We start from the raw sequence: 16,168 nt of genomic DNA on the forward strand, positions 1-16,168 counted from the left end.
TGGGGATGTCCCCCCCCCCCTCAAAAAAATTGCTTAGAACCACTTCAGGAACAATAGCAATATTCCTTGAAGAGTAGAGCTCAATCGGTTCCGTAATTACAGAGATCTTAATCGTCAGAATGACAAACATCGTTCTACTTTGTATTATAGACAAGCGGCTACCCCCCTTTGCATCTAGGGTCTCTGTATTCGAAAAATAGAACAATGCCAAGATTTAACTTTTATTGTAGAATAACCTCAAACCAACACAGAATCTGTAAAGCTTACTTAATATAGAGAACATTATCGGTTCCGTAATTATTGATATCTTAACCTTCAGACAAAAAAATCTTACTACTTTCTAAAATAGGATATAAATTTTTATCACAACTATAAAATTTAAAATAGTAACTACTGCTGACTTTTAAATAAAAAAATTCTTCATTATCAATGGCACCTCTAAGTGAAGTGAATCAAGCAAATTAGTCAGTTTAAAGGGAATGACATGAAAAGGTATAATTTCCTGGCTGTATCAGCTGATTTAATTTGAACATCATCATATTCTTCACACAGAGATTTTTCAGGGGTGGACTCTTCTAAAAATATAAAATTATCAAGTATTTTTTTTATTACATAAATATATAATCAAAAATGACAATTTGACAAACCTCCCCATCGTTTCAAATTTTTTTTTATACTAAGGATAAATTACAAAAATTATAGCATTTTGAATTAAACCAAAATATTTCTTTATAATACTTAATTTTCTTGCACTCCAATTGATTTCAATTTAAATGACACAAGAAAGTGAGAACCTAGTTGATGGGAATAAATATTGATAGTATTTTCCAGTATAGCTTCGAAACCTATTAATATCCCCCAAAACCAGTTTTCAGCCATGATAAAAAAATCATGAGTAACATCGTAATACAGACAATTTTTCACGAATTTAAAATAAAAATTACAAAATTTATACCAGTTTTTGACCGGCCCTTCAGTACCTCGGGACTAAAAAAACTGGTTTTAATCTTATAATTTTTTATTTTAATATCCGCGGAAAGCTGTCTATCATTCGATGGAAAAAATATCTATTAATTCGCTCTAAATTATCTCTATGCATCTCACTCTTTTTGTCTCTTATCTTTGTCTCTTTCTCTTTATTTCTTTCTAACTGCTTATTATGGCATTGCAGGAGCATTCAAACAGTCATAGGCCAAGCAGATTAAAAAATGACATTCAAAAATGAATTACCTGGAGTACTATTATGTGTCTCCATTTTACTGGAAAACCGGTTTTATGCGTGGGTGTGTGTACGGGTATATATATATATGTGTGTGTGTGTGTGTAGAGGATCCTGTGTTGATCAGCACCAGAAAATAATCATTTGTGTGCGGTCATACTTCCAGGACTAGGCCACCACCAAGACATTTCCTAAACAACAAAATTAGAATTAATTTTGAGGATTTGGGTTAAAGTAAAAGAATAGAGGGGGCACGAGGTAACACTACCTATAGGGTGAGGACACTATGCCGACCTTCAATTAGGTTTTTGAATATAAGCCAATCGGGTAAGAAATATTAACACAAAAGTGCAGAAAGCAATTTGCTAACAAATGAAAAATGTCCTTGCCACTTGGGCCATGTAGTTGTTTGGTTTATATATCTATATAAGCAAAAAATGTATCGTTTAGGATGAATTAGGTTGTCGAGAGCCCGGCAGGGTTTAGAACTGATTAATATATCAAACTTTTAGCAAGTTTGAAGAATCTTTTATGTGTGAAACTTATGTGTATAACAAAAATTAAAACATAAAAATGGATGCTTTGTAAAATATTTTTTTAGATAATTTTATAAGTTCTTTATAGTACCTACAAAAAAGGGGATAAATTAAAAAAAAAAATTACTGGCCGAAGTATTATGAATGACGTCATATTAGAATAATGATATTTCGGCCATAAAATTTACCCCTTTTATATGGGCACTAAAAAGAGCTTCTGATTTTACTATAAAAGAAATTTTCGAGAATTTTGATATTATATCAGCATACTTCAAGTTGAATAATGTTGAATTGAGCACTCGGTTTGATAAAGTTGTTTAACTGGAAGTGAGTTATATTTTTGATAGCCTAACTACTCCATAATTCTTTTCTTTTCGTATGCATAACCAAAGCTTTTTTTATATAAAGATTTTTTCAGAATCATTTATTGGTAAGTATTCGTTCGAACTTTCGAAGATAAAGAAAGATACTCAAAAAAAATTCTGACGTCATAAAAATGAAGGATGAGGAGAGGAGGAGTGGGAAAGAAAAGCCATAAAAAAGAGATGGATAATCCCTGATATTTTTGACGTCATATTTGATTTTTGAGCGACTTTCTTCATCTTCATTCGATCAATTGAAAGATATCTGAAAGCTGGTAAGATACATATTTATAAAGGAAGTTTCGGATAGGTTAGTGTGGTTTTCAGTGTATGTTTATTGTTTAACATTGAATCTAATACAATATATTCTTTTAACTAGCAGCTACGCCCTAGAGGCCTTTAGGAACCCTTCACTTTCAGAGGTTAGCAAGATCCTTCGCTACAGATAGATACACACATATCCTGCTACTTTAAAATGTTGAAGAATATTTTACATTGCTGCATGTTATCATCCTTGTTTGTTGTTGAAATGTATTAACAGGTGGATGGAAGGACAATTCATTTCCTGTGTATACATCCAACAAGTACTTTAACTCAGGGATCTAAAGGGATAAGACAATGGCCAATGATTTTAAACAAAATTGCCCTTTCTGTAGATTACAATTAGCAGTTGAAACGTTTGGACACCCTACTGCATGAACCAACCAATCAAAATTCAATAAAAGTCCTCAAGATTTTTAAGACAACACATGAGAAAAGGTTATTATAAGATTTTGGGGACTAGCGTAATAAACAGTCCAATGTCTCCTCCCTCCCTGACTTTAAATTCAAATATTTCATTACTTACATTTACTTTAAAGGACTTTAAAAACATTGATAAAACTGAGACATTAAGTTAATTAAGTTACTTAAAATAAAACCTATTTAAATCTAATTGATCTTCTTTTTACCATTTGACTTGCTTTAACTAAAAGTATGTAACAAATATTTTTTGTATTAGAACATGGCAAATTTTTAAAGAGGTTTGAATGTCCTTTAATATAAAGTAGTAAAGTGTTTTTTTGCCTTAAGCTGAAGATCTCAGAAGATACTGGTCCGAATTGGATGTACTTTTTAAGTGTCCTATGATAGTTTTAGGCTAGTTTTCTAACCTCCTACACCCTTACACAGGGGAATAACAGCTAGTTAAATTACTTATTCTAAAATAAGAAGAATCTAACGAGACCTTGGATAGGTTTTTCAAATATTCCAATGAATAAGATGTGATTTTTAACAAATCAAAATCTAATAAAAAAAAAAAATTTCGAGTCACTTTTACATTTTGTTTTGTAAGTAATTATAATTATGAATCAAGTTTATTAATGAAATAAAACTAAATTAATTCTGCCTGTATATCTAGGAAGTTTGAACAATAACAAATACATCTACTGTAGCGCAGCATTTTCAAGATGTTAATGTTGTTATTCGTATAATATAATATTGTCTCCTATTTCTAATATGTGTGTGTGTGTATTTGTGATAAGTTATGTAACTTCTGGACAGTGCACAATTATGTCAAGCTCTAAGGGGCGTGTCCGTAATTTAGGTGCAAGGGCGGTGACATAAAGTTGCGAAAATATTGACCCCCATCCCCCAGAGATGTTCAAGCTTTTTATTTTGAGGGGGGTAATATGAATGTCAGGGGTTTTAAAGGTTATCTAATGTATTTTTCTAATTAGGGAGTAAAATGAGGGGTTTGAATTTTTTTTGGGGGGGTATACACCTCTTTACCCCCACCGTTAGATGCCTATCCCCCCCTATCTCTCCAACAAACACATAAACTTGTAGAGTTGCTATGCTCCTAAAAAAGGTAGATGCAAGGCTAGTGTTTGATAACATGGAAATATAATAAACAAACTACCAGTCCAACCAACACATAAACTTGTAGAGTTGCTATGCTCCTAGGTAGATGCAAGGCAAGTGTTTGATAACATGGAAATATGATACTCAGCTAATTCTATTACATAACAATCTTCCAGTTCACATTGATGCTCACAAAATATTACTTTTTTTTATAATTTTGTTTTGCGTTTTCATATAAAAATTATAGTTCAATTTGGAATTCCAGTCCAGGTTGGTATCTGTTTATAACACTAGTCCCCAAAGTTTTATATTGACGTTTTCTTACTCGTAGGGTCATTAACTTTGGGGACTTTCTTTATATTGGTTCATTTAGTTGAGTGTCCAAATGTTTCAACCACTAATCATAATCTACAGAAGGAATAATTTTGTTTAAGATTATTAGATATGCACATCAATCCACCCACTAACTGCACCGTGGCCAAAACCTTGCGGTAGCCTAACCACTACGTGGTGCTTACCTAACCTAAACATTAAATGAACCTAACTTATTAATGGCTATTTTTACCTATTTTATATAATTAAAGCCACATATTTCACTTATACCATAAAAACGTATTTTGTATAGAGAGTAAAAAATAGATCTTTGCTGAAAAAGTTTTCTGTGAATTCAGATTTTTTTATATACATTCAATAGAATTAATATTCAAGTCTTAAAATAACAATGGCTATTGAAATAATAAAGAATTACAACGTTCTCTTTATAGAAAAAGAAAAAAAGTTAGGGCCAGCAGCCGCAAAAACCCGCATTAATACTATTTAACAATTTACATAATAATAGTCATTTATCGAATCGTATTATAGACAGCTTTCCGAGGATATCAAAATTTATTTATATATCAGTGGACAGTTGTCTGTTATACCATGCATGATTTTTCAGTATGGCTGGAAACATGTTTTAATCCAGAAGATATTAAAGGGATTTTGAGCTATACTGGAAAAGCTGTTAAGAGATGCTGGCGGCTTGTTTGCGGCTGAGAGAAAGCGACTGCTGAATCCCTGAATATACAATTCTAAACTCGACACTTAATGTACAGGGAGAAGGGAAGAGTAGGATTATTTTATATGTTATAACCAGGGAAGTTATAACAAAATAGAGGTATTTAAAAAAATATTTTGATTTATTCAGGATTATGAAATAATTGTGCGAAAATGAGTAAGGGTGTTTGTCTGTCTGTCAGTTCGAAATTCAATAATTCGCCAACTACTATTATGAAATCAAAATTTATGAAGGTAGACTTTCCCAAATGTGCCCATAGATCTCGCTAACCCCCTGGTCCGATATGGTTCTCCTTAACCGAAAAGTTTTTTCTTATTTAATTTTGGGCGAGAGAAACTTATCCCCACCAAAAAAGTATCATTAAGAAAAAAAGGTCACCCATCCAAAGAAAATATTGTGGACAATATTATTAAACAATAGGTTTTATAATTTACTAAGATACAATATTATGCATAATTTTTACTATAATCTACAGCCGCAGTCTTCCCTTCCCCCCTGGCATAATGTACTTGTATTTATAATGTAATTGTTTCTTAGTAGAAAGGCCTTATTTTAATTTTCAAATTGCCAAGTTTTGCTCATTCAGAATACAACAGTGTTTCCACGAATTGGTATAAATTTAGCATACTATATTGTTATTCTTTACGTTAGTCCCCAAACTTTTATCATAACGTTTTCTTATTTGTTGGCACAACAACTTTGGGGACATTTATTGAATTTTGATTGGTTGATTCATTAAAATAAGTGTCTAAACGTTTCAACCATTAATTGTAATTTATTTAGGGGGTAATATTGTTTATGATCATTGGAGATTTACATCAATTTATCGGCCATTGTCTTATCCCTTTAGATCCCTTGTATAATACTAATTTTATAATTTAGGAAGAATGTTGGAACACTGAATACAAGTGGTAATTATGCGAGACCATGCTCATTAACAAACAAGGGCGTACAAAAAGGTACTAAGAAGGGGGTGGGGGGAGGGGGGTGAAACGTAAGAATATGAAATTTAACAGACATTTTTTCAACAATTTAAGATTATTCCGTCATATGTAAATTAATAAAATGTCAACAATCCGCATCAGCTGCAAGCAAACCGCGGCTTTGAGCCAAAAATTTAACCGCACGATTTCTTAATAGTCCTTAGTCGCAAGTAAGTAAACAATAAGCAGCTAGATACAAGCCAAACAATTTAATCAATCAGCTGGTTACCAATGCCCTTCTCCTTTTAATTCTGTTATTAGAGAGAAGCTATTTATTTGCAGGGACAAGGGACCAGGATTCTGACAAAATTTCAAGTTTAAATTTTTCCACAACTTACTTGCTCCCCCCCCCCACAACCTTTCCTTTCACACCCAATTCCCTTTAGTTACACCACAAATCAAGTTTTACGCTATTAATACGCCACAAAAATATCCAAATTTTCAACAATTTCAAATGGAATTAATTTGGTGAATAACGACCCCAGTATATTTGATACATACCTATCTAAATTGTATCTAGGCCTAATATAACAAGGAAGATATTATCTTTAGCCTGGATAATTTTTCTATTAAAAATTTACATAATTATGCTAATTTTTATCAGGAAGGGAGGGGATAGTGGGCTGCTTATTACACTAGTCCCCAAAGTTTTATTATAAAGTTTTCTTATTCGTTGGCTTAACGACTTTCTAAAATTTTGATTTCTTTGTTTATATGGTTGAGTGTCCGAACTTTTTAACCACTAGTTTTAATCTACAGAAGGGGTAATTTTGTGTATCATCATTTGGGATGTATTGTATATCAATTTAACAGCCATTGTCTTATCCCTTTAGATTCCTGAATTTTTATATACTATTTAGAGCTACGTTTCTGCTAACAAACGGCTTGCCTCTCATAGTAAATTTCAACATAATAGAATCGTCTATTAATTTTCAAACCTATAATAGTTATGTTATCGCATCGTATTATGGACAGCTTTCCGCGATTATAAAGATGAATATATTTTAACATTAAAACGAGTTTTGTTTGGCCAAGGGCTGCCTTAAGTTTTAAGGGTTAAGTCCGAGTTTTTTTTTAATGCTTCCACTACTAACATTATACATTAAGAAAAAAATCCTCCAATAATGTTAATGCTAATCTTTCAAGTGCTTCGTGTAAAAATGTTTTCATCCTTGTCTTAAAACATTTTTATCCATGTAATAATATCTAATTTACTCTAAATTAGTTTGATATGAAATTAAGATTAATAGGTAAACATCCTACTGAGTTTTTGATAAATTATGTTTTAGGTTTTTTTTAATTCCATGGCTTAATATATAATATAATCGCATCCTTTTTATAATTCTAATAGATTTTTACATTAGATTATTAATTATCTTAAAAATTGGACAATGTCTTTTTTTAACATTCGCTTTTATATACTAGATATTTTAATTAGATATTAGAAACCGCTAAACTTATCATATCGAGCTTTTCAGGAAATATATATTGGTCCTAATTGGCTTTAAGCTATTTTCTTGGAGGATTGAAAACTCGCTCATGAAAATAATGTCCCAACGATTAAAATGATGATAGGGAGTTACCCCCCCCCCCCCCCAACAAATATCAAATATAGGGGTCAACCCAAACCCTTCTTGGGCTAAGAACCTTTTGGTTAGGCGCGAAACCGCAAGTTTAATAATAATATACAATTGTCCCTTTTAGTTATACTGACCAAAATATAATATGATTTTTAAAAAGAAATGACTTAGAAGGTCATTTCTTCAAAAATATTTAATTGGCATTTTAAATATTATGATAAGTATAATGAAAATGAGAAGTATGGCCGGTGGACTAGAATGGGCTACCATAATCGATATATTATTACTTGGATGTTGCACCAAATTTTCATATGCTCTGATTAAGTGATGTCTGCAGCTGGCTAATATAACTATACCCTTCATCCACCCACTTTACCCCATCTCTTCCCATTCTACTGAATGAACGAACTGGACAATAAATGAGGTCCATTTTAGCAAGTAAAATTTCCCCTGTCAATCTGTCCACATATATCCTACATCCATTGCTACTATGCGTGAAATATCTGTAAGCCTAGGGGCCACTCTAGTAATACAGGGTCAATTAATAATTAGGGCACTTTTTACATAAAAATATCGCCATAGAATGACTCCAAAAAAGTTTTTTAAAAAAAGGCAGTTTCCCTTAAAGTTAATTTACTACTAATTTAAACTTTAGGGCAAGTTGAGTTAGGTTATAGTACAGGATACCCCCGCAAGGTTAGGGCACCTCAGTTATAGGCCCCCCTCACAGGGATTGTTTCCAAATAAGGAAGGGAGGGGGGGGGGAGAGGATATGCACATTACTCAATTAAAGGGAAAGCACCTGGTGCATTATTTGCCAAATGTACCACTTTTCTGCACTACCTCTCCGATTTTGTTAATACTCTATATTTTGGTCCGTTGGGTCATTCAAGGATGCTGGATGGCCAAAAAAAAGTTTCAGAGTCCCTGGATGTCTAGATATCTAGCTATCTATGAAGGTAGGTAACAAAAATGTAAAAAACACCTATTTTTTCACAATTTTAAAAATTAATTTTTTCATCAATCTTACATCCAATCTATACATTTTATACACCAAAATGATCGTTTATTCATGTAAAAAGCGCACATAATGCTATTTTGGCCAAAACTCTAATTTTACAGGGTGTCCAACAAAAAGTGTATTTTGGATATCTAGCGTAATACCCAAAATACCTGTCCGAAAAAAATCATTTTTTTTGGCTTAAATCCTGTGTTTTATCTGTGTGCATATGTGGTATATAACGGTTTGGACCACCTGGGACTATAAGGTTGTCAAATTTCACTTTGGGACACCCTGTAAATGTGATTTTTGTGTCTGTAGAGCTAAAACTTGGTCCAAATTGGCTATTTTTTCAAATTACTCTAATATGTGTCTTAGTATGTTTGGCCATAGTGTTTTCTGACCAGATCAATATTTTCCTGAAAAGAGAAAAATTTTTTTTGTATTTTTAAAATTTTTTTTTCTATTTTTAAGTTACTTAAAACTGTCATATAGATACAGATTTTGACTGATAACAATAATATTTGCCTATTTTACAAAATTTTACACTTTTGGGACACCCTGTGCATGTTTTTGAAAAATGATGGTTTTTGCCCATTTTTGGGAGGAAGGAGTCGTTTTAGGGCCATAGACTATTTCTTCATTTTTGTAGAACTTTTCAAAACACATCATTTGTTATTTATGCAAAAACCGCAAAAACCGAACCGTTTTGCCGTTATTCACTGCCAAAGGCGGAATTTTTTACGTTTTTGACGTTCCCGAGGATTTAATGCGCATTTTAGGTAGGAAGACGTTGATTTTTCAAGACTACTCTGAAATACTTTTATTTAGAAAATTTAATTTTCTAAAATTCATATTAGGTCAAATTTTTTGTGCAGCTAACCGTTTTTCGTCGAGATGGATTTCAATTGTTAAAACAAGAAATTGAAGTGTATATAATATAAATAATTGCTATAACATAAGCAATAAGAGAAACATAAACCATGTGCATTTGAAATTCCTTTTGACAAAAATCGGTTAGATATACAAAAATTTTTAATTTACATGAAATTTAGTAAAATAAAATGCCTAAATAAAAGTATTTCACAGTTATCTTAAAAAATCAACGTCTTCCTACCTAAAATGCGCATTAAATCCTCGGGAACGTCAAAAACGTAAAAAATTCCGCCTTTGGCAGTGAATAACGGCAAAACGGTTCGGTTTTTGCGCTTTTTGCATGAATAACAAATGATGTGTTTTGAAAAGTTCTACAAAAATGAAGTAATAGTCTATGGCCCTAAAACGACTCCTTCCTCCCAAAAATGGGCAAAAACCATCATTTTTCAAAAACATGCACAGGGTGTCCCAAAAGTGTAAAATTTTGTAAAATAGGCAAATATTATTGTTATTAGTCAAAATCTGTATCTATTTGACAGTTTTAAGTAACTTAAAAATAGAAAAAAAATTAAAAAAAAAACAAATTTTTTTTCTTCTCTTTTTTTGAAAATACAGGGTGTCCAAAAAATAGGAAAATATTGATCTGGTCAGAAAACACTATGGCCAAACATACTAAGACACATATTAGAGTAATTTGAAAAAAATAGCCAATTTGGACCAAGTTTTAGCTCTACAGACACAAAAATCACATTTACAGGGTGTTCCAAAATGAAATTTGACAACCTTATAGTCCCGGGTGGTCCGAACCATTATATACCACATATGCCCACAGATAAAACACAGGATTTAAGCCAAAAAAAATGATTTTTTTGGACAGGTATTTTGGGTATTACGCTAGATATCCAAAATACACTTTTTGTTGGACACCCTGTAAAATTAGAGTTTTGGCCAAAATAGCATTATGTGCGCTTTTTACATGAATAAACGATCATTTTGGTGTATAAAATGTATAGGTTGGATGTAAGATTGATAAAAAAATTAATCTTTAAAATTGTGAAAAAATAGGTGTTTTTTAAATTTTTGTTACCTACCTTCATAGATAGCTAGATATCTAGACATCCAGGGACTCTGAAACTTTTTTTTGGCCATCCAGCATCCTTGAATGACCCAACGGACCAAAATATAGAGTATTAACAAAATCGGAGAGGTAGTGCAGAAAAGTGGTACATTTGGCAAATAATGTACCACCTACAAAAATTTCAATTTTTTTTCTATGCCACCCTGTACAACCCAATATTTGCAATGTTAGGCCTTGCTGTGTAATGGTTTTAGAATACACGTGGATATTATGACAGGGGGAAAATTGTCGTCATTTTAGCTTGCTAACATGGAACTCATATATTGGTCAGTTCGTTCATTCAGTAGAAGTGGAGCGGATGGGTGAAGGGGGTGGAAGGATAAAATCGTTATTTTAGCCCGTTTCGTATTTCACTTTATTAGAAAACATGAAAATCTGGTGTAAGATCCAAGTAATAATATATCCATTGCTGTAGCATATACACCATACATGCATTTAAGATTAGGGTATGCTTTTACAACATTTAATTAATATCATTATCATAATTTACTTATATACTGTATTTCTAATTATATGATTGTAATTATACAATTCTAGAAATGCATCCATGTACTACGCTAACAAACAACAATGGATTTATTATTTCTTGGATCTCACACCAGATTATCATGTACTCTATGAAAGTGAGATGCTGTCTAATATGACGGCACCCTCCCATCCAGCACCTTTACCCCACCCACTGACCAACAAATGATGTCCATGTTAGTAACCTAAATTGACGACAACTTTTCCCTTGACATAATATCCACGTATATTCTACATTAACACAACAAACACACAAATAAAACATACAAATGTGGATTTTAAAAAAGAATGGATGTAGAATATACGTGGATATTACGACAGGGGAAAATTATCACCGTTGCTAACTTGGAACTCCCTTATCGGTCAGTTCGTTCATCCAGTAGAAGGGGAGGGGATAAAGGGGATTGGATTAGAGAAAACGTTATTTTAGCTCGCTGCAAGTTTCACTTCATTAGAAGACATGAAAATCTGGTGTAATTATACATATATCCATTAAAAAAAGATAAACTTATGAAATTTTTTAACTAATAGTAGTTTTTTGCCAGTAATGAAATAACTAACACATACACTTTTAGAGAAGCTTCGCCTGTGAAAAAATGGGCCATAAGTCCTTGTATAAAATTCCTAATGTGATGTGGTAATAACATGGGTTCTACAGATGAAAAGTAAAAATATTCTCATGGTTTTATCACCCGGGGCCATTTATCCACTCAGCTGCAAGTATAAGAGTCATTCCAGAGGAGGGGGAGGGGGGGGGGTGAAACAATAATAATGAGGCTTCAATAAGGCCTAATGTCAGGGCTCGGCAGCTGCCAACTTTTATGCGGCCCGACTGTACATCATTAAAAAGCAGCTTAGATGTGGCAGCTGAAAGCAGCTTAGATGTGGCAGCTGAGAAGAATTACGCGGCTCGACTGTACATTATAAAAAGAGAAGCTTAGTTGTGACTGCTGATCAATGAAAGATTTTCGCGGTTTTTCATTGTCAGCCGCGGATTTTGCCATTTTGAGGATGTACACCAATTCATCGTTCATTGTCTTATCCCTTCAGATTCCTGGTTAGAATGACCACATCCATAAAACGTAGCTCACACTTTTGAATGATAGACGTACTTTCAGTGAATTGTCTAGAATTGTATAATTTAAAGAAACATAAAAAGAACACTTAACATTTTTGACAAAAAAAACTAATTAAATTTTGTACTTGAATTACATTTTTATAACTCTTTCATTTAGTAATTAAAATACTAGTTAAGAAAATATTCTTTACATTAAAGTAGCTGGGTGTATGTTTACAGGCTATACATAAATATGATCATAAAAAAAGGCACGCTCAACATGAAAAGTTCAAATAATCAAATGTGGTGGATCACTTCGCCGCCCCCCTTAATAGGGAATATTATTGAATTTTGATTGCTTAATTCAATTAGTGTCCAAACGTTAAAGTAGGGGTAATTTTGTGTATCATCATTGAATAAGTACATCAAATTATCGGCCATTGTCTTATCCCATTAGATCCCTGAGGTCAAAGCACCAATTATATAAAAAACAAGGATGACAACATCCATAAAAGCGAAGCACTGAAACGGTAGGACAAACGGACATGAACACTTATATAGTGTAAGAACTGTATAATCAAAATATAAATGTATTAGAGTCGAAGCAAAATTGTAAGTAAATTTGTTGAAAAACTGCTTTATACAGGATAATGTTTATGGACATACTTACATATTTAGGACTTGATTATAGAGTTGCTTCGCTTAAAACATTTTACTTTGTTGTCCCAGGAATCAATTTACTAAAAATCAGATCAATCGGATGATTATATCACATAAAAATTAGTTGTTAAAAAAGTAAAAAAATCAACATGTTTAAAATGGACGTACGGAAATTTTGGTAATGATTATAGAGTTGCTACGCTTTCTAAATCGTACCTAACTACTAAAGGAATCACCATGCAAAATTTGAAATCGATAGGACAATTCTAACATGCCTAAATTAACGAAAAAAGCTATCCGTTACGGACGCTTTTAAAAACATCCTAGTTGTAAGGTTGAAAGAGAGAGAGAGAGAAAAAGATAAGAAAGAGAGAGAGAGAGAAAAATGAGAAAAAAAGAAAGAGAAAAATAAAAAGATATAAGGAGGTGTGAAGTGATAATCAAAATTGAAATGAATAAAGTATTTATGCAGTCAGATTTAATTTATGTGGGATTATGCCCGGCGATAAGCGCATCTTACCACATTGGGCTGTAAACAACTTTTGGGGACTAAATAATAATCAGAATAATAAATACTAAAAATGGATGTAGAATATACGCTGATATTATGACAGGGGAAAAATAGTGTCATTTCGGTTGCTAACATGGACATCATTTATTTGTCTGGTAAAGGGGGTGGAGGGGTAAATCGTTATTTTAACAGCTACGTGCTCACTTTATTAGAGAACATGATATTCTGCTTTAAGATCCAAGTAATAGAATATCCATTTGAAAAATTATAATAAAAATGGTGAAAAGGACAGACGGACGGCTTTGTTTTACTATTTGAATTTTGTAAAAATCTCTTTAAATTCATCAAAATTTACAACAACAAAAAAGAAGACAGGCCTAATCCCCTTCATAAATAATTAAAACCTGCAGAAATATACTTTTCAAAAAGTTTGCAAAATCTTGAGAAAGAGTTGCCTAAAGTTTATAAATAGATTTGCAAAAAAGTGCATGTTCTTTTCTTCAAGTATTCTGCACATTTTGCAACAATACCTAATTAGGTATTTATACATTTTTTAATCTTTTGGAAAGTCATTTTAGATTATAATTTTGATACTTTTTTTGCAATAATTTATGTAAAAAAAACAAGGACAGTTATGTCAATCAGCTGTGCAGCAAATAACAAACTAACAATATCTTAGAAGGTAAAAAAATATAAGTAGTAGGATGTGCATCTGTCTGTTTCTTTTAAATCATTGGACCGATATGGCTCACATGTACAGTGAAGTTTTGACCCAAATTTTTTTGGGGGGGAGGTCACCCCCACCCCCACGTGAAATCATCCCTGGATACAGCATCCATTAAAAAGGAAGTGGAATCGTTATTTCAGCCAGCTACAAGTTTTGCTTTATTAGAGTACACGGTAATCTGGTGTAAAATCCAATTAATAATAAATCCATTAAAGCTGTACAACTAAAAAATGTCATCTTTTAGACCACAGTGATAATGAGTTGATTTGGTTGTATCGCAATGCCGCGCGTTACAATGATTTAATCCAGAGGAAAGGTGCCAAAAATGTATGGAGATTTGAATGATGTGATAGATTTGCATATAAACACATATTCATGTTCATTCCCATTCTAGATTTCATATATATGCATATTTTACTTGTACATATATACAGTAGACGTTTATTTTTTATAGAAAAAATTATCCAAGATTATCTTTAACTTAATTTCTCATAGACACTGTGCCTTTTTTAGGAAGCTTTATACAAGCCCTAACCACATTTTTTTAAGTTAAAGAAAAATTTATTCAAACCCTTAAAAATATTTATTTCTGAAACTGACATCTAAATAAATCTGAAGTTATAATCTTTTCCCTCTCCCTCAACTTCTTTACATTCCCATAAGGACAGGGGTGCTGCCACTTGTAATTTTAAACGAATGCTACTATCATTTAAAATATACCCAGGACATTGCGCCTTAAAGGTGATTAATTTTGCTTATAAATGTTAGGTCATTTAAAAAAATCAGTGTATAGATGACAATTTTAGCATGTCAGTATACAATAAGATACATACATTTTAGATCATTAAAGAAGGTTCTTAACTAGCGGAAAAGTTCTTGGAAAAAATAGCTTTTGATGCAATTGCCATTCCATGTATATAAAGGCAGGATCTAAAGGGATAAGACAATGGCCTATAAATTTATGTACAACCCACATATTAATACCTTTGGTAGATTATAATTACTAGTTGAAACGTTTGAACATTCAACTTAATGAGCCAACCAATCAAAATTCATTAAAAGTCCCCAAAGTTGTTTAAGCCAACGAATAAGTAAACTTTTAAGACTAGTGTAATAAACATAAAGGCGTAAAAAGAAATGTAAAGTAAAAGGTGAAGAAACTTGACACACAACCAAACTTATTTATATTCATTTTAGACATAGAAACAAAACTAAACTTTTTTTGAATTGTGGCGAAATTTCGTAAAACTTTTGTTATAACAAGGACAAACATATTTTGTAAGTAGCGCAGAAACTATAACAATAAGGCAATAACAATTATTTAAAACTAGTATTAATTTTATGTTTTTTATTTGAATATTTGTGGAAAATTGTCTGTAGTACGTTGCTATACATGTTTTTTTCTCTGTTTGGCTGAGAACCGGTTCTAATTCAGCAGAAATAAATAGGTTTCAAAGCCATACTGGAAATTGTATTTTTTTCTTCTAGTTTTAGTGTTTAACCGTCTCGGGTTTGAAAGTTTTAAATCATTCAACAAAAGAAAAGAAAAATGCAAGCACTACTAGACATACAGGACGTACGAACATTTATTTAGCAGCTCCGCTACTAATTATGTAATTTAAAAAAAGACATTCTTCGTCTTATTTAATCATAATTTATTTAATTGAAGTATAAAGGCTTAAATTAAGTTTTAAATTGGCCTATGTTTAACTTTGAAAATTATCAAGGCTTTAAAACCAGTAATTATTTAACAATTTTATCATTTATGTACAGTTACCTAAGCCAAAATTATAAGAAAAATATATAAAAAGAAGTATAATATAGCGATTAATGCATAATTATTGGATAATCAGCTCCGACATACGCCTAATAATTATTGTTTGTGTGTGTGTGTGTGTGTCTGAAGACCAAAGAGTGGGGATAATGAAAAAATTTTGCTTGACTAAAGCAGCAATAGTAATTTTCTGTTTTATCTAATTTTTTGTATATTTTTAGTAAAAATTATAGTATTTAATATATATGTATTTCCGCGGATAAGCCCCAAAAATGGAACAATCCCGATATTTACCATTTCGTGGAAAATTTCTATGGTTAT

At 31.9% G+C, this 16,168-nt stretch overlaps 1 protein-coding gene across 4 annotated transcripts in view; it reads right to left on the bottom strand.

Annotated features, from left to right (window-relative positions):
* Positions 1-16,168, bottom strand: part of LOC145316426 (uncharacterized) — a 79,452-nt gene that overhangs the window by 12,178 nt on the left and 51,106 nt on the right. For all 4 annotated transcript variants that reach the window (XM_080156897.1, XM_080156896.1, XM_080156895.1 and 1 more), the window contains 2 exons: positions 1,231-1,410; positions 502-575 (listed from right to left, as the gene is read on the bottom strand). In XM_080156897.1, coding sequence (XP_080013023.1) covers positions 502-575; positions 1,231-1,255 — 99 coding nt within the window. In that variant the 5' untranslated portion in view covers positions 1,256-1,410. The remainder of the gene's footprint in view (positions 1-501; positions 576-1,230; positions 1,411-16,168) is intronic.

Source organism: Acartia tonsa, chromosome 4 (assembly GCF_053477335.1).
Source record: "Acartia tonsa isolate MP-2025a chromosome 4, ASM5347733v1, whole genome shotgun sequence".
NCBI lineage: Eukaryota > Metazoa > Arthropoda > Copepoda > Calanoida > Acartiidae > Acartia > Acartia tonsa.